Below are 24,551 nucleotides of genomic sequence, written 5' to 3' on the forward strand. Positions count from 1 at the left end.
TCTCCAAAGCCAAGGACATGACTCAGCAGAAGACTGGGAGATTCCAAGACAAAGGACTAGATGGATAAGAAAAGGTATTCACAGAAATAATATTTTCTTTTCTACAGCATTTAGGTAACTGGACAGTTTACAACTTATGTTGTTGAAGATAACTACTGTACACTAAAGGGGAAAATAGCATGTAGGAAATAATATTTGTATCTATGATTCAGGATGATAGAGAAGGTCACAGATGGACAAGAGTACTCAAAAAAACCCTTTTCGTGAGGAATTCATCAGACACTGCAAAATGCTGCCACGCAGATTTTATTATATAAAAGATAATAAGAAAACCAGGAACCCATGTTTTATTTATGGACTGAAAAAATTGGCCAGGAATAGTCCATCACAGCTTTTCTCAAATTTTAACATGCATCAGAATCACCTGGAGGCTGGGTCCCTTTCTCCCCCTCCCCCTGCCCCTGCCCGGAGTTTCTGATTTAGCAGGTCTGTGGTGGTGCCCAAGAATTTATATTTCTTACAAATACAGGTGATGCTGATGTTGTTGGTTCAGGTCTAATACTTTGAGAACTGCTAGTTTATCATAAGGTCCACATTATACTGGATACACACACACTTGTTGCAAATTATGGCAATTTAGTTAACTCTCTACTGTTGACCTTGGAAATGATACTCTCCCCACCAACCTAATAGCTAAAAATAAGACTACTCAGGAAGAAGTTATAGCTAGTCAGGTAAGGAGACAATCTATTTTACAGCACAAATATATGTGTTTGGGCATTTGACAGAGGCAACCAATGAGGTATATCTAGCAAGTAGGAAACAACATTGCCTTTAAAAGATTTTACCTATTTTGAGGCAGACATGAATTTTGTTTCTTGTACTCAAAAAGAACACCCTTTGGATCTCTCTGTACCTTACACATTACCCAGGGTCCCATTCTCATTCTTCTTTTCTCACTATTCACTTTCCCTGAGTTTTCTTACCCATCCTATGGCCTAATTAAAAAAAAAAATCTATATATTTATATATCTATATCTATATATCTGTCTGTCTGTCTGTCAGTGGTTAGTAACTTTGTTCAGGTTAAGAAATTCCTTTGAGGGTTTCCCTGGTCGCGCAGAGGTTAAGAATCCGCCTGCCAATGCAGGGGACACGGGTTCAAGCCCTGGTCCGGGAAGATCCCACATGCCGCGGAGTAACTAAGCCTGTGTGCCGCAACTACTAAGCCTGCGCTCTAGAGCCTGCGAGCCACAACTACTGAAGCCCGCGCGCCTAGAGCCCATGCTCCGCAACAAGAGAAGCCACCGCAATGAGAAGCCTGCTCACCACAACTAGAGAAAGCCTGCTTGCAGCAACGAAGACCCAAAACAGCCAACAATTTAAAAAATAAAATAAATTTATTAAAAAAAAAGAAATTCCTCTGGGAATTTAATTAATGCTATAGACACTTCATAAAAATAAACATATATATGTATACATATACATTTTATATCCAATTCAAGACATTCAGAGATTCTCACTCAAGTCCATAGGCCCCAGGTTGAGAATCCCTACTTGTATGCTAATGTTTCAAAAATATGTATCTTCAGCCTGAATTTTTATTCTGAGCTTCAGTAGTACATATCCAAATATCTACTTAACATCTGTATTTGGATGTCACACAATTGCCTCAGAATCTACATGTATTGAGGAGTGACTGTTTAATAGGGATGGGTTTTCCTTTTGGGGTGATGAAGAAGTTCTGGAACTGGATAGTAATGATGGTTGTGCAACACTGTGAACATACTTAATGTCACTGAATTGTACACTTTCAAATGGTAAATTTTATATAATGTGCATTTTATAATAAAAAATTTACATTTACAAAACTGAAATTATCTCTATTCTCCACCTCCCACACACCCAAAATTTGTGCTTTCTCTTATATTTCCTGTCTTTGAACATGTTACTAGTCTTACCATTTACCTAGTTGCCCAAGACAGAAACCTGAGAGTCATCTCTGAAAATGCTCTTTCATTCTCCCACTTACAATTAATCATGAAGTTCTGTACGTTCTTCCTCATTAATAAAAAGTTAACTTGGAATAGTCCTCTACAACTATCCCCAAAGCTTCTACTTAAGTTCAGGCCACCATCATTAGCCTCACAGTCTCCAGTTTCGTACCTTCCCACCCTCCACCTAAACCCCCCTTCAACTGGCTATTCTTATCTTGCCAAAGTAAGTTATCTTTTTGCTTAAAAACCTACCAATGCCTTCAGGATAAAGTCTAAATTTCTCTTCATGACCTGGCCTCTGCTTACTTCTCTAGTCTTATCTCTCAACATCCTCCTACACAAAGCCAAATGTCCAGTGACATAAGCTACCTGCAATTCCCAGCTCATCACCAACTTTTTTTTTTTTTTTTAAGCCAAGTGCCAAGTGCACATACTACTCCAAATTCCTAGAACTTCATTTCCGTCTGTTTAGACCTGGCTAAGTTCTACAGTTAAGATTCAATTTACATCACCTTGCTCAGGAAGCCTTTCAGATGCCCCAAAGATGATGTCTTTACTATGAGCTCCCTTACTATGAGCTTCTATGTTCACTTGTATCTTAACATTTATACTTTAAGTTGAAGTCATCTGTCTCCTTTAAAGACCACATTATCCTTGAGGGTAGGGACTATATATCAATGCACCTCCAGTACCTAAAACAGTATCCAGCATGTGGTATGTTCTAAATAAATATTTTTGAACGAAGAAGTGATGCCTTAGTGAATAATAGGAACCCTGATATCAGAAGTCACCCAACTTTCCAGTGACTTCCTACCTTACTCTGTTAAAAGCCAAAGTCATTACCATGGGCTCTGACTTCATCTCCTACTATTCTCCCCTTCATTCACTCAGTTCCAGCCACACTTTGAAACCATGACTGGAAAAATATTTCAGCCAAGGAGCCATTTAAGCATGTACAGGAAGGAAGGAACTAAAATATACTGAGCCTCCAGCATGTATCATGCCCTGTGCCAGGCAATTTCATGTGTCATATCATAGAATCCTCACAATCACTCCGGGAAAAGGCATTGCTCTATGGCCATTTCACAACTAAGGAGACTAAGTCTTACAGTAGATTTCTGAATTTGAACAGAGGGAAAACTTTATTGGAAAGAGTCCATAGTGGTAACTTTTCCTTCCCTAGATACCTTTTATGCTGGTTATTCTGTTTGCTCTGCCTCCTCCCAGCCAACTCCCTCTGCCCTGTTCTGGGAAGCTGATCTCTATGAACTACATTACCCAGACTACCTTGCCCCTGGGCTTCTTGAAGGTAGTAGCTGGAGACCAGAGGGCAAGAGGAGAAAGGTTAGGGCATTTATTTCTCTACTTCCATGCTGCCTTGTCTAAGTTCTTGCTCTTGTCAGGCAGTCTGTCTTTCAGATTGTAGTTCTAACTGGGCGCTGGTAACAACACTTCCCTTTCTTTCCCTTGAGGCCTAGGAGTGCTACTGACTCACCACTTCCGGGTTTCACCATTTCTTTCTAGTTTCTGTTAACACTGACCATACCTCTGTAAATCATCCTTTGGTTAAACTCTCTTCAATTAAATTCTTTTGAATGCACAAACTTTTTCCGCAAGGACTCTGACTGATACACTAGGAAAACAATAAATGGCATGTTATTCTTCTCCTTTGGTCTTACATTCATTCCATTTCCAGTATCTACAGTCAAGTCTCCTTCCTCTCCTCTAATCTGAATCTTCCCATACTTCCATGTCTACATGGCCTTCTAAGAAGTCTCTAAATACTCTATTACCTACAGAGCGACGCTGCTGTTACCGTTATTATGCTGAATCTAGTGTGACATTAGCACGCTGTTGTCCTTGTAGTTCTAAGACTGTTTAGCTTTGTTAGTCTGACCTTCCTGGCAGGGCAATAAGCTCATCAGGGGCAGGGAACTTTAGCAATTATAATATCCAAACAAACATATTTTAGCTCGAAAGAACCTTAGAGTTTACCTTGTCTAACCACCTTATTTTACAGATGGGAAGGTTCAGGCTCACATACGGAAAGGCTCTCTCACAGCTGTACAGTGGCAGACTTAAGTGCATCATCTAGGTTCTCCCTATTACTTCACCATGCTGTGATGCTGTGCTGGGTACTTAGTAGGCACTCAGCATGCTGATAACCCACTCTTAAATTCATACAATGGTTTTTGTTTTGTTCAGTGCTAGGCTCCATGCCTAGATGAGTACCTGGTACATATTATGTGTTCAGCAAATATTTATTGATTTTGAACCCAGGACACAGCAAGACAAGTTCCTTGGAAGTTATCAGAGCTCAGAGGATCATTTGTAATAATGACAATAATCCCTTATACATGTACAGTATAGTTTTCAAAGTGTTTTCACATTTAAATAAGCCCATTTGACCCCTCTGAAGTAAACATGGCAGGAATTCACAGTCCATTTAACAGATGCAAGCAACAGCCTCTGAAAAGTTAAAAGTCAAGGTCCCCTGAGAAGTATGTAGCAGAGCTGAGACTACTGTTCATGTTTTCTGACTCCCACTTCAATACCATCTTCACTACTCCATGTTGCTTCTTCAGCTTAGCCATTCTGCTTCGAGATATGCGAGGTTCATTCACGGAGCTAGTCCAAATATTCACAATGACTATATGAGTTATATACTTATGCTGATAGAAATGATTTTGCTTTTTAAAAAATCCACTATTAAAGGTACTTCTATTCTACTTCTGATTAGATACAGCCTGCAGAATACCCCCAACTCTCGATACTACAAGGCCTGCTATTTCCCACAGAGAGGAGGGTTATGATCTATGCGTTCTGGAGTGAAGGAGACGGCACTTTTGAGACATCACTTCTGGTACAGACCAGAGCCAGGCCCTTTTAAAACCAGCTGTTCAAAGAGAAACAACGCCTTGTTCTTGGCCTGATCCCACCAGAGAGGAGTTGGCACATGATTTCTTCAAGATCAAATGCACCAGGAAGCTAACTGCAGATATTTTGATTGAATTCTCTTATAAAAAACACTTTAATACAGATTTCACCCTGGGTTTTAGCTACTAGTATGATCTCTGATCCTAATCAGGGCATCACAGAAACCAAAGATAACCTAAACATATATAACATATATCCAACCTCTATGGATTTCAGTTTCCATTAAGAGCTCAAAGTATTGGCACAGAAAATTATCAAAAGTCTTATATCAGGGATCTCAAACTCAAGTGTCTACTGCATACCAGGGAAATAATGTAAAGCCCAGAATGACAAAATAAGGAGTAATGGAGTCTATGATGAACTACAGAAAACTAATTTGCTAGTTGCTTCTCAGCTCCAACCACCTGTCACTTTGTGGGAATGTCAGCTAAGAGTTAATAGTTCTTCTGATTATTTCCTCAAAAGCTAGAAATACTCATTTTTAAAACATAAAATCTGGTTTTAAAAAGTTAGCTACTGATTCAAATCTGCAAGCCTTTTGTAAGCTAGTCAGCCAGAGTTTGACTTTTCCTTATGAAGTAGGTTTCTTGCTCCATATGACAGAGGAATGAGAGCAAATGTGCCACTTTCAAGTCAAATATGGTATAGGATTCATGGCTTCCCTCTCAGACAATCTGGATAGTGCTGGAAAAGTGGACAAAACTCCCTGAGTTAATAGGAATGTACCTTAGCTGGAGGTTTTGGGGGTATCTGCTTTATGAAGTAACCAGATAAATGGATGCCCTCTGGGAGGTATTTGGGGCATAAAGATCCCCTTTGCTAGGTATCTGGGCAGGTAAGTCCTCTCTGGAGCATCTAGGAAACCCGTATACTCGAGTATGGGGATGGGGAGTACTGGGAGAACAGTTTACAAGAAAGTATGAAGACGGACAGCTGTTGGGAAGTACACAGAGTGCTAGGAATGCGAGATAGTATGGGGGTACAGTCTCTCTTCAGTGTTGGGAGGGAAAAGGCGATACCCTCTCCTCGGGCGCCACCTTCGGGCGCCTCTTGCTCACCATCGCTCCGCAGCCACCGACTCCAGCGACCGCCATCTTAACGCACCTTTGCGCACAGGTGCCCCGGAGCCACACGATCCGGGCAGAGTAGAGCCCCGCCTCCGGCCACGCCCCTCATCCCCAAGCCCGCCTCCAACCACGTCCCCTTTCTCAGCAATCTGCCCCCTCTCCCCCAGCGGTTTGAGGCTCCACCACTTGGGGGTGGGCGGTGGCGGGTGGAGAGCAGGAAGGGACCACTTGTCTAAAACCTATCATTATATAAGGAAGTCATTTCTACAGCTTTCCACACTTTAACAGAATTATCAGACCCCAAAGGCTGCTATAAGATAATTTATTACAGACTAGCCAATAATCTCTTGTAACAATGGCACATACAATAATTTAAAACAGCAAAGATTCCTAGTTTCTTATTTCATGTAATAGCCAATGGACAATGCAGAGTCCTCAGGAAGTCCAAGAGGCTGCTACTGAGGTTATCGAAGGCCCTTCTCTGAGCAAGGGGCCTGGGAAGTCCACATGACCCTCTGGAAAAAGTTTGTCTCTGACCTCCCAGGGAGTGTTGAGCCCCCCCCCTTCATCCAGCTGGTACAGAGGGATCACAGTCCAAGTTCCTTCTGTAGGGTTGAAGGTCTATGAGGGGAACTGCAGCTGACCTAGATGAAGGGGAGTGAGGACAAAGGCTGGATTCTTTCTGCAAGGGGGAGGACCGTCAGAAGGCAGTGGCCATAGGTGAAGAGGACTCTTTCTAGATTGATTTCCACAACTTTTGGCTTTGTTCAGGGCTTTTTCACGAAGAAAATACAGTCCTCTCTCCTGGATCCTTCAACTAGCTCTCAGGTGCATACACTTAAGAAGAGCTTCTCATGTCCTGAAGCATCACTCCTCTTCCTAAAGGAGTGAGGTAGGGGGACTCATGGGCAGGTGGCCCCTGGTGCTTGGGTTCCAAAGAAATTCTGCTCAGGGCTCTGAAGCACCATGGGAACCTGGTTCTACTCATGACAGATAATCTGGGCAAGGGATTAGCAGAGCTCATTTCTGAAAGGTTTCTGGTTCAGTTTCAATGCCTTGTACTCACTTGAGCTACTCTACACCAGTAGATTCTGCTCAAGGGACAGGCTGAATTCTATTCTGTGTGCTCCTGCCCTGGCCATACTCCAATCCAGACCACAGGGCTCAGCAATACCTGTAGACTCAAATGATTACTTACCTAATTAGGCACAAGCTCCAGGCCCTCTAAACTTGTTCTTCTAGTGATTGGTATGTACGGATTTAACTGGATAAGGTGTGGTATGGAGAGGGGTAGAGAAGGGTTGTGGGAGTGGAAGAACCTCTGCCAAGAATGGCTGACACTCTCAGAAACGTCTGCCCGTCTGTGGAAAATCTCCCTGCCTGGTAACCCCCACAGCCCAGCTCCCAGCATCACAAACCTGCTGGTCAGGGACTCATGACCCTTTCTGTGCAAAGCCATACTCGCATCACCCCAAACTTTTCCTTCAACGTCCTTAACGGAATGAGTCAACCTCTTGACTACGAGGACCCTAAGAAACACAGTAACTCCCACTAGCCCTGACTTGTGGAACTGGTGCCATCTGGTTGGCACAGGAGCCTAGGTGCTCAGCTCCCCTCCTCCACGGAACGAGACTCCGATTTGAGCTTCACAAACTCTCGGGCCACTTCGTCATTGCTCCTCTGAGACAGAATCCGGAGAATGGTCATGCCTGTCTCATCCATGTGGATCTTCCGGCCCAAGGGGCACCAACAGGCACAGCTGCCCTTGGCTGCCACGTCCCTCAGAGGCATCACAGCCAGCCCCAGAACACGATCCTCCCGGGCAAAGCAGTAATCCTTCACACATATTTGCAACTCATAGGCTTCTGGCCCCTCTTCATTTCCCAGGAGGCTGTGAGCACAGGGTAGATGGAAGGTGGGAGACCAGAGCTGAGGGCATCCTCAAATGAATTCACCCCAGCTGCCATCCAGCCCATCCCTTCTTTCCCCTCTCAATTCTTACCCCCCAGATCAACCCCATCCCAGAGTCCTTCAGGCCCCCATCCCATAACTTACAAGTGAAATGTCTCATTGTACTTGGGGGCCCAGTTGTTGCTTTTTGACTTGGTTGTGAACTTCCTCTTCTTATCACTTTGGTGAGGGCCAACCATGGTTACTTCCACAAAGGGCCGGAACATACCGGCTGTCTGCCACTTGAGGTCATTGGCAGCCACCACTGCACAAACATGGGAAACCTGTGAGAGATCCCATCAAGCATTCCCAGTTCTTGAGCCCCGGGTGGCATTCCCCTTGGAGGAGGGCTAAGCTGAAAGGCTGGGATAAGCAGTCCCTGCCTTTGACTGATGAGGCCACTGGGCAAGAAAAGGTCTGGGGTCTGTAAGCCCATGCCACTCACCTTTCACTGTGACCTTGTGCTCCCCAGTTCCAGGATGTGTAAACAAGTCCACCTGAATAGAGACTTCTCCCACAGGATCATCCACACCGGACCCTGAGGGACAGATGGACAGATGATTCCCCCACTGGAGAACTTTAAGACTTTAGACCTAATTATTCCAGGTAAAACCGTGGAGTTGGGAGGCTACTATCCTACATCCTAAAGCAAGAAGTAATCACCCACAGAAGCTATGGGGAAGTAAGTAATGGGAGAAGGAAAAGAACGGGGATAAAGACTAAGACTATGTATTAAAATACAAATCAGGGTGACAACATCTTAGGTGAAACCTCTTCCAGAACTGCACCTGGAATCTCTCAGATTCCCCAAACCTCTCCCAGCCTGCAGAATTTTTCATTGAAAGTTGCTGGGAAAGGACAGTGCTGCCACCCTGTATTTTTGTCTGAGAATTATGTCCACCCCATGGTGTCTCAGCAGAACAATGCGGGTCCCATCTAGCCAAAAGCAGCACCTTCCCACCTGTGGAGGCCCCTTCTTGGGAGGCTGCCCTGCACAGAATGACTTTTTCCTACTCAAACCTGGACCTCTCTGCAAACAGCTCCCCAGTCCCTCTGGCCAATTTTCAGCCTCCCCTCTGCAGAAGCCTCACTCTATTTTGGGAAAACACCAGTACCCTACACCCCAGATAAAACTTCTTTGTCCTTAGACGGAGGGGTGGGGGAATTCTGAGGACAGCTATTGTTAACCCTGTCTCAGACTGTATGAATACACTGCCCATCTCTGAAACTTGGAATAGAGCCTCTGAACTCTGATACCTGGTTCCCCCAGCCCCAACATAAGCAGCTCATTCTAGTTCACAGGTGACAGTGTTAGCCCATATTAGATTCACATCTGCATGGTATATAACGTACCCTTTTCCGGCTGAATGTCCTCATTAGCAGTAAACCTAATACCTTTCCCATCATGCACTGAGTGAGGACAGGCAAGTCAAGAGGTAGCAGCAGTAGGACAGAGAAAGAAGAATCAGTTAGAGGTCTAAGGAGTTAACAGCCATTCAGAGCAGCTCTACATATATTCTGAGGGAGCACGGAGATGGGGTAGGGTGGAGAGAGAGGTCAAAGAACTGGGGTCAATGCTCGAATGCTCCAAATTATACTTAACAGTTTGAAGATCAACCAAATCATGGACAGAAGCAGTAGAACATACAGAGAGAAGGTTTCTGAGACCCACAGGGCACAAAAGAGAAAGTTGTAGGCTCTAATTTCCTAGGCCCTTAAATGATAAAGCAGTGGGTAGAAAACGTACACTCATAGTTGCATCCTCCCTGCAGTCACCACCCCTGCCTGCTGTTACTTCATGTGTGCCCATTCGAGCGTCTCCTCATCTTTATATCTAGCTTAAAGCTCAATGTTTCCAAAAGGCCTTTTGGATTAACTCCTATCCTCCCTGATGTTACAGGCCTTTACATGTACTCAGCTCTGTGAAAGATTCCCGTCTCCTTGAGCAAGGCTCATAACTTCTTTTGCTCTGCCTTCTCACTCTGGACTTGAAATACGAACATACGTGGAAAACGGAGCAGTACTGCAGGTCCCTTGTATTTTTCACCTTTCATCAACTCTATTCTAACTGCTTAGATCCCTCTTCCCCTCTGCGTCAGCTCTGTGCTCCAGATCCACAGCTCAGTAAGGCCTAAGCCTTCCCACTCCCGCCTCCACCAGGTTCACTCCTCCAGGCTTCCCTGGAAGGAGCAACAAGAACTGCGCCTTGAAGGTCCTTTCCAGGAGGACCTTCCCAGGGTGAGGGTCAGAATTTCAGTCTGAGCCATGTCTAGGCAGATGTGTTTTGTTATGAATGGGCCTGCCTGGAGGCAAGGAGGGGTTCTGAGAACTGGAAGTCACTGGGAGAAAATCAGCTGCCTGGGTTCCCTGTGCACTAGCATCACCCATGAGGCCGGAGTCTCAGCTCTGCAGAGCCCCATGATCCGCACCCTCCCTTCAACTGCTCCCGTGGTTTGCCTCTCTTAGTCTTCTCCTCACCCACACTGGAGAATCTGGAAAGTCTTTTGCTTTCTCTCCCCTGGACAGCTTCCAACTTAGGCTCCCAAAGCTATGAATCTTCATGAGTGTCTCAACCACTCATTCTCAAGGCTTCCTCACAGATTTTTCCTACCAAACAGGTATACTCCTTGAGCTCAACACACATGCACTGGCCAGATGATGTCTGGGAAAAGAAAGCTCAGGCACATTTCCCAGGTCTCTGTGACTCTCCTGTCTGGTTTGAGTGTGGGTTGGGGGTAAGTACTGGGATCCAGCAAGAAATCCTGGTGTCTGGGTTTGAAGGGCTTTCTGGAGAAGTACTTGGATCCTCCCTGAGGGCTACAGGATACTGACTCCCTAGGGACAGAGATGTATCAGGGAGGGGAGGTGGGGACCCAAAGCCCTTAGGCCTTACCCTGGGCAATCTGTGAGCGCACAAAGGTCTTGATGAGCGTGTCTGTGGTCTGTGTGTACAGAGACAGGGCATAGCGTAGGGACTGCAGATCTGGGCTCTTCTCCAGGAAGGTTTTCTTCAGCCCATTGCCTCCTGCATGAAAGTATTGCTGAAAGACAAGAATAACTGCTAACTGCTACTGCCTCATCCCCTTACAGAGAGGCAGCTCTCCAACAGTGTTACTCAGAGAAATGACATTTGAGCAGAGGCTCAGCGAAGATGCTGGAAGAGGATGGTGAGCCATTCAATAAACAGCAATATCAGGAATACCACACAGAGCCAGAGTCATAGTCTCTCAGGTGAAGAGTATTATTTGAATATCTGGCAGGAGTGGTAAGGCATGGCCACGTTTCTGGATGTGATTCTTGAAGGATGACTCTATCTGGACAAAGATATGTGACAGAAGCATTTCAGGAAGAGAGTAGTCAGAAGTGTTGCTTTACCCCTGGGAACGCTTAGAGCAGTTTATACCTATGGCATACCTCTCTGAAGTGCCCTAAATCACAGCCCACACGTACCTGCCTTATTTGTCACTTTACCAGGTTATAAGTATCTTGATGCTAGGAACTATATCTGATTCTCTCTGCATCCTTCATAGTGTATAGTGCCCAGAACACATGTTGCCTGGTGGAATAAATGAATGTGTAATAGGAAAAAAAATCCTTCGAAAACCCAAATGATTTTAAACATAAGTGAAGAGGTCAGCCAGATGTCGGGTATTAGGATCTGGAAGATTAATTCCCAGTGGAAAATATTCATGAATGACAATGAGGTACAAAGTGAACTAAACTGTCCGCAGAACCCAAGAATAATGTTCTAGGTCTGTGGCGATTCACCCGAGACCACACAGGAGGTACCTTTTTGGTTGGTCCCCAGCAGGAATATGGAATAGCAGAGAAAGATATGGACACAAAAATCACTCTCTTCTGGATGTGGGGTGGCAAGAGCCCGAGGGACACCTAATCTGGCAGAATGGAATGCCAGGACCAAGTGGTAGTAAGATTGTCTAGAGGAGGGGGAGGTCTCCACCTTGATGGTGTCCAGGGCGAGGTCAAGGACAGCACACTGCTTTGGAGTGAGACTCCGGGTTTCCTCTCGCGCCATGTGGTCCTAGAACCCCAGAGAAAGCAACAGCATCAGGACAGCTTATGGCTGTCATCAAAGTCTTTCCCCCACCTGTCAGCCACAGCTACATGTTCCTCTCCTTCCCCTCTGCTTCAGTCTTCAAAGCTCAAATTTCCTTCCTTCCAGGCAACCCCCAGCCTCAGAAGGACCCCACACATCCAGAGTACCTTGAGTTTGGAAAGGTGGCTCAGCTCCTTGGCAGCAGTGAAGATCAACTGGGTGCCCTGGGCAGAGAGCGAATCAGTCAAAAGCAGAGAACTCCAAACTCAGTCAGGAAGCATGGAGGAGGTTTAGGGAGACACAGCAGGACGAAGTGGAAGGGAGGTGTCCTTACCGTCTGGTCAGTAAGTGGGGGCAGAACAATCATCCTCTCCATTGTATTCATTACCACCCGCCAGAGCTCCTTCAGTACCCGCTTCAGGACCGTCTTCTCACACACAGTGGCAAAAAGTGTGAGGCTGCAGGACCAGGCAACAGGTTAAGGATGGGGTAAGTGCTTGAGAGCTCCCCCTCCCTGAGAGGCTCCTCTGTGACTGCTTCTGCCCTGTTCGTCCCTAAAGGACAGTCCTCAGTGCTGTACTCACTTGCCATCCAGGAAGTCCATGAGGGGCCGGAGCACACTATCTGCATCTTGAGTCACTGAGGCCCGGGCGCTGGGGGATGCATTCCCTGGGCCCCGCACCTGGCCCAGGATGTCGGCCATTTGTTGAACACACTCATCAATCCGCACCTGGAAACTACACATGTGCCCACAGTGCAGCCCTCCCTGCCCCAAATGCACACTGTCCCTAAAGCAGCACCAGCTATTTGGTCCCACTCCAGCATACTCATGGTGTAGCTCCAACAGGGACAGCCAGCAGGAAGAGGGGGAAGATCCGCATATGTGCAGCTGGGTGGATGAGTGTGGGGCAGGGGATCTGGGGCTGGCCAGGCACCACACCTGGCTCTGAGGGCTGTGTGTTCTGGGGCCACCGACCTGTTTCCAAACACCATGCTGAGCTCATCCAGAACCGTATTCAGTTTCACCTGCAGCTCCTTCAGACTGTCTGCAGCTTCAGGGTCCAACTGTATCCACAGGAGGCAGGCTTCGCTAAGCTGGTTCTCTTATGCTTTCCTCCCTTCCTGTGCCCCCACTCCTCCCTCCTAGGGCCTCTACCCCAATGCCTACTCAAATCTCTCAGCTCAAACCACTCCAGACCCCAAGCTAAACTCCTGGTCTATACCCAGTCAGGAGAGGGTGGAGTTCTGTGGCCAGGGAGCTCAGGAACAAAGGGAAAGTACAGCAACCCCAAACCTTAAGACTTACCTCCTTGCCTCCCATGGCCTCAAACATTTTCTCCAGCTGGACCCTCAGTTGCTGCATGTTGTTCATCAGGATGCAAGGCTTTGGGGACAGAGGGAGGTGTTGAGTTTGGCTCCATTCAGCACAGAACTCATCAGGCTAGAGTCCCTCCCTCTCTCACATTACTCCAAAAGCCACAGGGAATTTACAACACATATTACATGTGTCTCTCCCTAAGCCCTGAGATCTGGAACCAATGCAGACATCTCTCCTTGAATGAAGACTAGAAGCAAATGTTTCTGCTTTTAAGCTGGGTGGGGGGCCCCAGGTGTTCATGGGATTACCCTTTATAACTCTCTGAATGTATTAAAAAGAAAGAAAGAAAGACTAAGCAAAGGCCTAGCTCAGTAGAGAATAAACTACCAAATGGAGGCACAAAGGAACCCCTCATCAGGTTCTTATTATTTTGTGGCATAACCTCAAGCACAGCCCTGCTGGGAATCACAAGGCAGGAGAATCACCCCACCCTTAGCTCTGAGGAGAGCTTCAAAAGCAAAAAGCCTAACCCTCACCATTTTCTCCTTTGTGCAATAAGCTGGGAAGTTCTTTGATAAGATGTCTGCATATTCCATCAGCACCTTCCCGATGGTCTGAGAAAAGAGGAGAAAAGGAAAGGAGAGGGAACCCTTAGCTCTACCCACAGGGATCTTACCTGAGGTTGTACTTCTCATCCCAGAACAGTAACAGCAGGTATGCAAAGGGGAATGTCAAAGTAAGGCACAAATCTCCCTCTCAGCCCCAGAACAGCACTGAAACAAACCCACCTGTCTGCCCCGGACTCAAGTAAAGGAGAATGGGGGTAACGCCAGGCTTAACCCAAAGGCCATCACAAAGAGGGGTTGAGCTCAGGCCTGTGGCTAGGCTGTGATGTGATGGAGGTAAGAGGGGAGGGGTAGGGAAGGTCATGGTCACCTTAGCAAATCTCCTCATGTAGTGGGCAAGGATGTTGGGGTCTGGGCATTCCAACTTCCGGATGATCTCAAAGCTCTGATTGAGCTGTGTGAAGACGTCCACCACAGAGCAGGAAAAGAGTGCGTGCTCTGATGTCTGCTGGAACTAAGGAAGGCCACACACAGGGTCATCTTCAGCTGCTACCTTTTCCCAAGTCTGTAAGGTTCTAAAGGGCTCTCTGCCCAGCAGGGGTGGCTCAGCGGCCCGCGACAGCCCTCCTTACGGACTCCACAAGGCAGGGACAGCCATCCTGGTTGAGCCCAGGAACTTCTGCTGATAGCTAATTGCTGGGAGACCTGGCCTGACCCCTGTGAAGCCCAAGCCCCCGACTTACCCCATCCTTCTTATCTCGTTCCAAGGCCCCACGCAGAAATTCCAGGGACACATCCTCATTCTCATCCAGCCACTGTAGGACAAACTGCTCAAACCACCTGCAGCCAGGCAGGAAAATTGGGGGTTGGAGCTAGTGGTTGGCATATACCATGTACCTGACTGTAAGGATACTGGCCTTGTCCAACCCCTAAGCGCCCCTCTTCCCTCTGCAGCCCCCACATGATGACTCACGCTGGGTACTCAGGCACCTGCCCCTGGAGGGCAGGCAGATCCCGCATGTATTCATTGTGGAGCCACTTCACCTTGAAGTGCAGGTTCATGTAGTCAGCACTCTTACACAGCCGGTCTTTCTCATGCTCTAGTGGTAGGGAGGAAGGCTGGGTCAGGTCCTGGCAGTAGAGGCCATGGTTCCTGAGCTTTCCCAAGGCGGCAGATCTAGTCAGGTGGCTCTATCAAATGTCTGAGAACAAGCGTGACTCCCAAGCACCTCCTCACAGCCACCTCCCTCTAACAGTGGGTACTCTGCTAAAAGCCTGGCCCAAATCTTTCTTTAGAGACTAAGCCAGACACCCAAATAAGGCCCACAGTCTTCCTGTGCTGGCTTTTGGAAGTGCAAGTGAGGTACTGGCCTCTGGTGAAGAAGAGGAGAAAAGGATGTAGGTGCTAAGGCTGATTAGTGGGGAAACTGCCCAGGACTGGAGAGACATGACGGTTTTCCAGGGCTTTTCTAATCCTGGTACCTGAGCCATTTCCTCAGATGGATTTAAATGAGATGAGCAGTCGTATATGACATAAATGGGTCACTGACAACCACACAGACACAGGGAAAACCAAAATGGGCCTGAGCTGACAGAACGAGCAGTTGAGCAGCCATGGTGTAACAGAATCTTGAAGTAAACTGAAGGGTCCCAGAGCAGAGCTGGGACACTGAAAAATGAACTCTCAAAGAAGTATGCAAACAAGTCAGTTTGGAAACACAGCCAGATGAAAGGGCCATCCTGCTACAGAAAATGGGATGCTTATGGACTTGAAAGGTTATATAGCTGAATCTGCAGAGCCTTCTGGGAAGTCTAGGATAAAGATCACCCACAGCTTGCCCAGAGAGTCTGGCACTGGCCACACCCACAGGCTTTCTTCATTTACCCCCTTTAGAGATGAAGCATTAGTTTGAACAATAAAAGCCAACTGTGTGCTTACATATAACAATGGTGAAAGCAAGCAAACTGGGGAGAGTACTGAGCAACAGAGAAGGGAAGATCATTGTCCTTGGGAACTCTACTGCTCAACTCAGAGTTGCCATGGGTGACGCTCCTCCATGTCAAGGCAGAAGAGCCAGTCTGGGGCAGCCGGCCCTTGTGAATTAGTACAGCAGACACTCAAGGAGGAAACGGGAGCCCGGGATTCAGCCTCAAAAGGCTCCCTTGTTCCAGGAATTTCATCTCCTGGCATTGTAGGCAGCACCATCTCAACCCAAAGTTGCATTTGCAGTCTCTTCTATGAAGCAGTGAGCAAGAGAAGAGGAAACAGCAATAAGACTAGAGGTGAAGGGACAACAACCAAAAGTTCTTACCACCCAGAAAGAGGACTTTTCGTATACGAATGACAGCGGATGCTTGTGACAGAGCAGAGACACCAATGAGCAATAAAGAAAGTGAAAAAATCAGGGACATCAGAGAGACTCTCTCAGGGCTTGCCCCTTCTCTCCCACCCTGCTGTCCTTAAACCAGGCCAAGAACCTAGAAACGTGAAAAGGTACCAGCAGGAGGGCCCTTCCTCCTTTCTGTTCAACAACCCACTAGAAGGGAAGCAATGCTGCCCCATCACTCCAGAGCTCCCTAACTGCTTTCTTCTAGGGACCTTCAAGTTACTGTATTTACAGAGAATTCTCACTTTCTCTGTCAATCCATCATCTGTACTCTGGTCCAAAACCCCAATTTCTAATTAACTTCTGTGGTACAAAAACACTGGGCACACTTTAAACTGTTCTAACAATAGTAAGACTCCCATGGAGTCATGCTCCAGTAGTCGCTTGAAGTTGCTGACGGTGGGGTGTGGTGATCAGGGCTTGGTTAACCTGTCAAAAGGGGCAGAAGGGTATCTAAACCTTCTCCTGCCCGTGACTGCCACAATCCTCCCTCCATTCATCTTTCATCCTTGGAGAGTTCTTTCAACCTCATGATGTCAACTTTCCAGCTTGCTGATATCTCCCTGGTTCTGGTAATGTCTATACGAGGATTTGATGGAACGTTTCACTTTGCCTGGGTTTAACTCCAGTCACCACCTTTTGCCATTTTAACATCTCCAGCTGAAGCTGGAGTATACACACTAATCTTACCCTCTCGTTCAATGCTGAGCAGCATCCTCCAGTCTTCCTTCTTCCTCTTTATTCACATCCAACTAACTCACTAATCGCTGTTGATTTCATCTCCAAAACTCCTCCGGAATTTATCCATTTCTTTCTAGTTACACTTTTACCTGTCTAGGTCTCATTACCACCTTCGCTAACATGCATTACCACAATAGTCTCCAAACTGGTCTTTCCTCCTCCAACCTATTCTCCATACTGTAGCCAGAGTGAGTGGCCTTTCTATATTAAAAATCTAGTTATGTTAATCCCTTTCTTAACATGGGATTGTTGTTCAATGCCTCTCGACTGCCTCAGGGTAGAGTCCAAAATCCTAAACATGGCTTGAAACCTCCTGTATGATCTAGCTCTGTCCTACTTCTCTATCTTCACCTCTCCTCTCTTCCCCTACACTCTAAAGTGCTAGTCACACTGAACTACTGCTTACAGTTCCCCAAGCATGCCAGCTCTGTCTAGACCCCAGGTCTCTGAACATACTGTATCCTCTGCCTAAAATGCCTGTCTCTCCCTTCCCTGTCACTAATGCTCTCCCTCCCCACCAGCTAAGTTTTATCATCCTTCAGGTGTCAGTTTGTACATCACCTCCTCCAGAAAGCCTTCCCAGGTAGTCCTCCCAGGTCCAGGTTACATGGGTCTCCTCTCAGCACCCTATGCTTATTCCTTTAGTAGCACTTAAAAACTTTGAATTGTAACTGCCAGTTTATAGGTCTGTTGTCTTGACTGATCTGGGAGCTTCTCAAGGGCTGGGGCTATGCCTCATTCATCTCAACTAGCACAGTGCGTGGCCCAAAGAAAATACTCAATACGCCTGGTGAATGGGGTGGGGATTTACTGCAAAGGGGCAGGAAGAAACTTTCTGTTTATATTTTAATTGGGACAGTAGTTACACAGGTGTACTTATTTGTCACAACTCATCAAATTGTACTCTTAAAGTGTTTTTATTTTATTGTATGTATATTACACCTCAATAAAGTTGACTTTAAAAATACTGGGTGAATGATAGCGTTTTCACAGTTGGAGTCAACACTATCCTTTTATTAAACAGGTCTCCCTTTCTCTTGCCCTCCACCATTCTGACAATCACTAAGCCCTGTTACAACTTCCTTCCAATGTCTATCAAATCGCATTCTTCCTCTAATTCCTCTGCTCTAATCCCAGCCCCATCCGCTCAGCCCTAAATGATTACACTATCTGCACTCTGCTTCCAGTCTCTCCCTGTTCCATCTGCCCCCGTTTTCCATTGAGGTAAAATCTTATAAAAATACTACTTTGTTAACATTGCATCTCTGCTCATCAGCCTTTAATAAATGCCAGGCAGTATGCTAAGTATGTCACATACACCTCAGTTACTTCATTAGCTCAATGAAATAGATGCTATCATCACTCCCATTTTATAGATGAGAAAATGGGAGCTCACAAAAGTTAAGTAGCTCAGTCTAAGAACACACTGTTGAGTAGGTGGTTAAACTGAGATTTGAAACCAGGTCAACATTAGTTCTTTCTCTCGAAGCAGTTCAAACCTTTTGTGTTTGTTTTAAACATATATATGTTTATTTATATATAAACATATACATGTTTTAACATATATAAACAGACAGGAAATGCAGCTAAATAAGTGAGCACAGATGGGTATAAATGGGAAGGTCTGATACAGGTAGGGAGTGATATCTTTGTGGACCAAAGTGGGAAATGAATAAAAGAATAAGCTGAATGAACAAGATGAGTAATAATTGGTCTGTGACCCTGTTCTATAGGAGAAGTGAGGGAAGAAGTATCTTTCTGGCTTTGTCACACCAATCCAGAAAAACTTTCAAGGAAAGTCAGGCCAGGCAGTCTACAGCATGAGAAAATAATCCTTACCTATCTATGTATTTAAGGTTCTGAGATTCTGTAAAACTGTAAAGATAAGTTTCATAAGACCATTCTCTAATGAGCGGGCCACTTGAGAACACCCAGCATGGGAAGGGTTGATCTCTGGGCTGGGAAATTTTTAAATAGGCACTTGCTCTAAAGCTGGAAGGAGGAACCTACATCCACACAGCAATTTCCATTATTCCTTTGGCTGAAGCTTTGCCTACCCAGCGCCTCCTGAGGCCTATCACCCACCATGCCTAAAATCACTCTAGTTTCTCACTGTATTATTCACCCAGAACTTGTAGTTGTCTGGGAGAAGAAAGGGACAGCAAACAAGGTGCTTGGACTAGGGGTCTGCAGCCCACTGCCTTGGGCACACCCTTACCCTCCAGTGCATATTTCATGTCTTGGGCAAAGAGTTGCCACATCACTTCTGCGCTGACTTTTCCCACATTCAACTCCTGAGGAAACCTGGATGATGGAAGAAGCCACAGTCAGAGAACATGGCAAGAGCCATTTGATTTGATTGCTTCCAAGGCTAACATGCCTAATTCTTGGAGGTCAGATCGAAGAGAGGAGAAGCCTAGGAAACAGGGCTACTAGGCTCAAACTGCAGAAAAGGGACCCAGGGGCCAGGGGTAGGACAAGTGGGGGCAGAGGATCCCCTCAGGCAAGGTGGCCCTAGGGGAGATGATGCCTAGAAGGCAGGGAATTGTGGCCAAGAGGAGAAGTGTTGAGGTTGGAAGACAGGCCCAGGCTAAATAAGCAGGAGGAGAAAGGGCAAGGAGGTGGGTATAAGAAGGCCCACTTTATTCATAGCAGACAGACACATACACACATGCTCTCTGGATCCCCTGGGACTCCTATGGCAGCCATTCCCAGAGGTCTCTCACTCAAGGGAGGCTGGCTCAGTCTGGGCAGGGCCCCCCATTATGTTTCCACACCTGTCTCCAGAAACAGTTACCCAGACAGATACAAGGGACAGAGGGACAGATGGACGAACAGGAGGAAGAGGTGGCACTGCAAACACATAGAGATAGGAAAGAAAGAGGCTGTTAGACAGATGGACAAACAAACCACTAAACAGATAGGGCCAAGTGAGGTGATACTTACTGGTTCAAAACGAGTGTGTAGGAATTCTTATCTTCCTCTATGATTGACACAACAAGCGTGATGAGTTTGGGCCAGAAATCCAGGTTCCTAATGCTGGGCCCTTGTTCCTCTGGAGGTAGCTCCTGATTCTTGTTCCCAAGGAGATGGTGATAGACAGTGAGAGTCAGAGTAGAACATGGAGAGTCTTCCTCTCTCTCTTCCCCACTCCATGCCCCTTCCTTGAGAATCAGGGACCCTTCCTCTCCTACAGCCTGTCTTCCACAAGACCACACCTGTTCTAGCAGAGGGGTGACCACTGGGAGGTCCTTGGACATGAAGAGTCTGTCCTTGAGAACTTCTCTCCCCAGCTCCAGGGCACTGTTCTGACAAGTTCGGTCAGGCATAAAGATGCCTGTACCCCTTCCTCCTTCTCCCAGTACCCATGGATATAGTGACTTCTTGGCTGAAGTACGCAGCCCTTCCAGTCTAAGTAGGTCTAGTTCCATGTGACCCCCACTGGAAGTCCTTCTCTTCTAGTGATGGCCCTCCTCTAATATCACCCCCTGCCCCACCACACACATGTACATCTCAACTCTGAAAAGCTCCTTCAAGTTCTGCAGGAGCTACGTAACAGACCTAGCATGCAGGTTGGCCCAGCCTTCAGTGAAGCAAAACTTCCCTTAACTTCCCTGAATGTTATTAGGGGGAAGAATTGCATCTAGAAAGTTATTTGCTTAGCTGGAAAAGAAAAGACCATGGAGAGCCAAGAATACTCAATGGGGAAAGGATAGTCTCTTCAATAAATGGTAATGGGAAAACTGGATATTCACAGGGAAAAGAATGAAATTGGACCCCTATCTCAAACCACCCACAAAAATTAACTCAAAATGGATTAAGGACTTAAATGTAAGACCTGAAACCATAAAACTCCTAGAAAAAAACATAGGGAAAAAGCTCATTGATATTGGTCTTGGCAATGATTTTTTGGATATGACAACAAAAGCAAAAATCAGTAAGTCGGACTACATCAAACTAAAAGGTTTCTACACAGCAAAAGAAACAATCAACAAAATAAAAAGACTACCTACAGAATGGTGGAAAATATTTGTAAACCATGTATCTGAAAAGGGGTTAATTTCCAAAATATTAATATATAAGGAACTCATACAACTCAATAGCAAAAAAAAAATCTGATTAAAAAATGGGCAGAGGACTTAGACATTTATCCAAAGGAAATATACAAATGCCCAACAAGTATATGGAGAGATGTTTAACATCACCAATCATCAGGGAAATGCAAATCAATACCCCAATGAGATAACATACCTGTTAGAATAGCTATTATCAAAAAGAGAAGAGAGGGACTTCTCTGGTGGCACAGTGGTTAAGAATCCTCCTGCCAATGCAGGGGACATGGATTTCAGCCCTGGTCCAGGAAGATCCAATGTGCCATGAAGCAACTAAGCCCGTGTGCCACAACTACTGAGCCTGCACTCTAGAGCTCATGAGCCACAACTACTGATCCCTCATGACACAACTACTGAAGCCTGCGCGCCTAGAGGCCATGCTCCACAACAGGAGAAGCCACTGCAATGAGAAGCCCACGCACCACAACGAAGAGCAGCCCCCACTTGCTGCAACTAGAGAAAGCCCGCGGGCAGCAACGAAGACCCAACACAGCCAAGGATAAATAAATAAATAAATAAATTTATTTTTTAAAAAAAGAAGAGATAAATGCTGGCGAGGACGTAGAGAAAAGGGATCCCTGGTGCACTGTTGGTGAGAATATAAGTTGGTATAGCTACTACCAAGAACACTATGGAGGTTCCTCAAAAACTTAAAAATACCACTACCATATGATCGAGCAATCCCACGTCTAGGTATATATCCAAAGGAAATGAAACCACTATCCTGAAGAGATGCCTGTACTCCCATGTTCATTGCTGCATTATTCACAATAGCCAAGACATGTAAATGACCTAAGTGTTCGCTGATAGAGGAATGGGTAAAGAAAATGTGGCACATAGATACAGTGAAATATTATTCAGTCATAAAAAAGAAGGAAATCCCGCCATTTGTGACAACACGGATGAACCTGAAGGGCATTATGCTAAGTGAAATAAGTCAGACAGCGAAAGACATATACTATATGATCTCACTTATATGTGGAATCTGAAAACATCAGACTCATAGAAACAGAGAGGAGAAGGTTGTTGCCAGAGGCTGAGGGGGTGGAGGAAATGGGGAGATGTTGGTCAAAGGGTACAAACTTTCAATTACAAGATGAATTAAGTTCCAGGAATCACAGGTACAGCACGATGACTATAGATAACAATACATACTGTACTGTATACTTGAAAGATGCTATGAGAATAAAGCTTTAATGTTCTTACCATAACAGAAACAAAATGGTATTTATGTGAGTGAAGGATGTGTTAACTAACCTTACTGTGGTAGATGTTTCACAATATACACGTGTATCAAATCAACACATTGTATGCCTTAAACTTACACAATATTATATGACAATTATATCTCAATAAAGCTGGGAAAAAAGAAAGAAAAGGCCTTGGCTGGGAAGAAACAAAGGAATACAATGGTGGATGGCAAATCCCAGATAGGACAAGTAAAGGTCACCACTGAAATACTGGAATGGACATTATTTCCCACTGAGATAAGAGCAAAATTGGAATTGCCCAGGAGCACAGGAATAGGGCTTTTATGTAGGATGCCATCTATCATCACAAATTTCCACAGTCCTTAATAAACCTGCATTACCAGGAAATTACTAGAAACCAGGACAGAATCCACATTTGGTTGATTCTGCCTCCTTAATATCACTGAAATACATCTTTTCCTTTTACTTGGCTCAGGCTCTTATCATTCAAGGATCTCCTAACTGGTCTTTGATCGTCAATCCAATCCTTCTACCACTCAGTTGTCAGTGATCTTTCTGGAAGGAATCTCATAGTGTCACTCGTCCACCCTTCAAAAAAGGTCCAGCTCCATAGCTTGAAATAAAGGTCCTTCCGAATACAGCCTCTCTCTCAACCTCATACCTAATCACTCCCTTCTGTTGCAGCCATCACCACACCACTACCACCAATTATTTGGTGCTTACTATATGCCAGGGACTCTGCTAAGAACTCTGCATGAATTATCTCATTTAATCCTCATAACAACTCCATTGGGTAGAAATTATTATCACCTTCATTTTACAGATGAGGAGACTGAAGGGCAGTGAGGTTCCATGACTTGACCAAGGTCATGTAGCTATAAACAGCAGAACCAAGATTTGACCCCAGACAGCTGAACTCTAAAGCCTGACACTGTAACTGGCATAATTAAATTGCTTATACTCCTTCGAATTAATAAACTCATTTACAATTCTGTGTCTCCAAACATTCCGTTTGCTCTATATGGTATCCCCCTCCTCCCCAGCCCCTTTCTTTAGCTAATTCATACTCATTGCTCAAAATTTATGTTGAGCTCTACCTTTTCTGAGAAGTATTCCCTGACACCCCTGGTCTGGTTAGATGCCTCTTTCTGGGCTCCCAGAGCACCCTCTGTGAACCTCTCATATAGATGTAACAAACAACTACAACTACAATAAAATATAGTAAAAATAAAATAACAAAAACCAATAAATGTAGTAATTTGCCCCCACCTTCACCAAACAATGAGCTCCCCCAAAGAAGAAATGTGTCTTAATCATCTTTACATCCCTAGTGCTCGACCTGTTAAAAGAATGGATAGATGAATGAGCCAATGACTGAAGGTCAGTAGAGGGAAATAAAAGATACCAAGGGTTTACTTCAGTACAAATAATGAATAATGAGAAAATGAGAGTGAGAGAAAGTAAAAAACAGTTAGCAAAATACAAAGGCTAAAGAAAGTCCCTGAATGGTTTGTAAGGTCTCTTTCAAAGTCTAGGTTCATCTCATGCTAGGGAATAGAGACCAAATATTCAGACAGACCACTGCATACTTGAAAGATAAAAGCTGAGAACAGTGTCTTTCCCCTACCAGAGAGAATCCACAGATGGATGACAGAGCCTCAAGTGTGGCAAGCTAAACAAAGACCCCAGGAAAACCTCCCATGGACTTCAGAACCAGTGGGAGGTTTTACAGACCTAAAAAGAAGAAAGTTGTGGGACTTGCCTGGTAACGCAGTGGTTAAGAAGCCACCTGCCAATGCAGAGAACACAGGTTCGAGCCCTGGTCTGGTAAGATCCCACATGCCACGGAGCAACAAAGCCCGTGTGCCACAACTACTGAGCCTGTGCTCTAGAGCCCGTGAGCCACAACTACTGAGCCTGAGCCACAACTACTGAAGCCCGCGCGCCTAGAGCCCATGCTCCGCAACAAGAGAAGCCATCACAATGAGAAGCCCGCACACCACAACGAAGACCCAATGCAGCCAAAAACAAATAAAGGAGGAAGTTGTAAAGATAGTACCTGAACAAAAAGCAAATTTGACAATGCAAAGGGGGAGTATGAACAAGATTTTAGTCTTTACTAAGGCGCTCCTGGGAAGAATTACAAATTGGATGTCTTCACCAAAGGGTAAATGTCCCAGAGATTTAGGTTGTCCTCCCATCATTTGC

At 45.5% G+C, this 24,551-nt stretch overlaps 1 protein-coding gene across 5 annotated transcripts in view; it reads right to left on the reverse strand.

Annotated features, from left to right (window-relative positions):
• Positions 1 to 6,307: 6,307 nt before the first annotated feature.
• The window catches only part of UNC13B (unc-13 homolog B), a 226,154-nt gene continuing 207,910 nt past the window's right edge, over positions 6,308 to 24,551 (reverse strand). For 2 of the 5 annotated variants that reach the window (XM_027105590.1, XM_027105591.1), the window contains exons 25-40: positions 19,967 to 20,094; positions 19,239 to 19,324; positions 14,866 to 14,992; positions 14,636 to 14,732; positions 14,263 to 14,406; positions 13,863 to 13,940; positions 13,315 to 13,392; positions 12,985 to 13,073; positions 12,593 to 12,745; positions 12,343 to 12,466; positions 12,176 to 12,232; positions 11,913 to 11,993; positions 10,845 to 10,992; positions 8,397 to 8,489; positions 8,057 to 8,216; positions 7,607 to 7,892 (exon numbers count right to left, since the gene is read on the reverse strand). In XM_027105590.1, coding sequence (XP_026961391.1) covers positions 7,607 to 7,892; positions 8,057 to 8,216; positions 8,397 to 8,489; positions 10,845 to 10,992; positions 11,913 to 11,993; positions 12,176 to 12,232; positions 12,343 to 12,466; positions 12,593 to 12,745; positions 12,985 to 13,073; positions 13,315 to 13,392; positions 13,863 to 13,940; positions 14,263 to 14,406; positions 14,636 to 14,732; positions 14,866 to 14,992; positions 19,239 to 19,324; positions 19,967 to 20,094 — 1,929 coding nt within the window. Of the gene's footprint in view, positions 7,893 to 8,056; positions 8,217 to 8,396; positions 8,490 to 10,844; positions 10,993 to 11,912; positions 11,994 to 12,175; positions 12,233 to 12,342; positions 12,467 to 12,592; positions 12,746 to 12,984; positions 13,074 to 13,314; positions 13,393 to 13,862; positions 13,941 to 14,262; positions 14,407 to 14,635; positions 14,733 to 14,865; positions 14,993 to 19,238; positions 19,325 to 19,966; positions 20,095 to 24,551 lie in introns of all 5 variants that reach the window. The other 3 variants (XM_027105589.1, XM_027105592.1, XM_027105593.1) reach the window with 3 other exon arrangements.

The sequence above is a fragment of the Aethalodelphis obliquidens genome, unplaced genomic scaffold (assembly GCF_003676395.1).
Source record: "Aethalodelphis obliquidens isolate GAN/ISIS:26980383/991018 unplaced genomic scaffold, ASM367639v1 scaffold7, whole genome shotgun sequence".
Taxonomy (NCBI): Eukaryota; Metazoa; Chordata; class Mammalia; order Artiodactyla; family Delphinidae; genus Aethalodelphis; species Aethalodelphis obliquidens.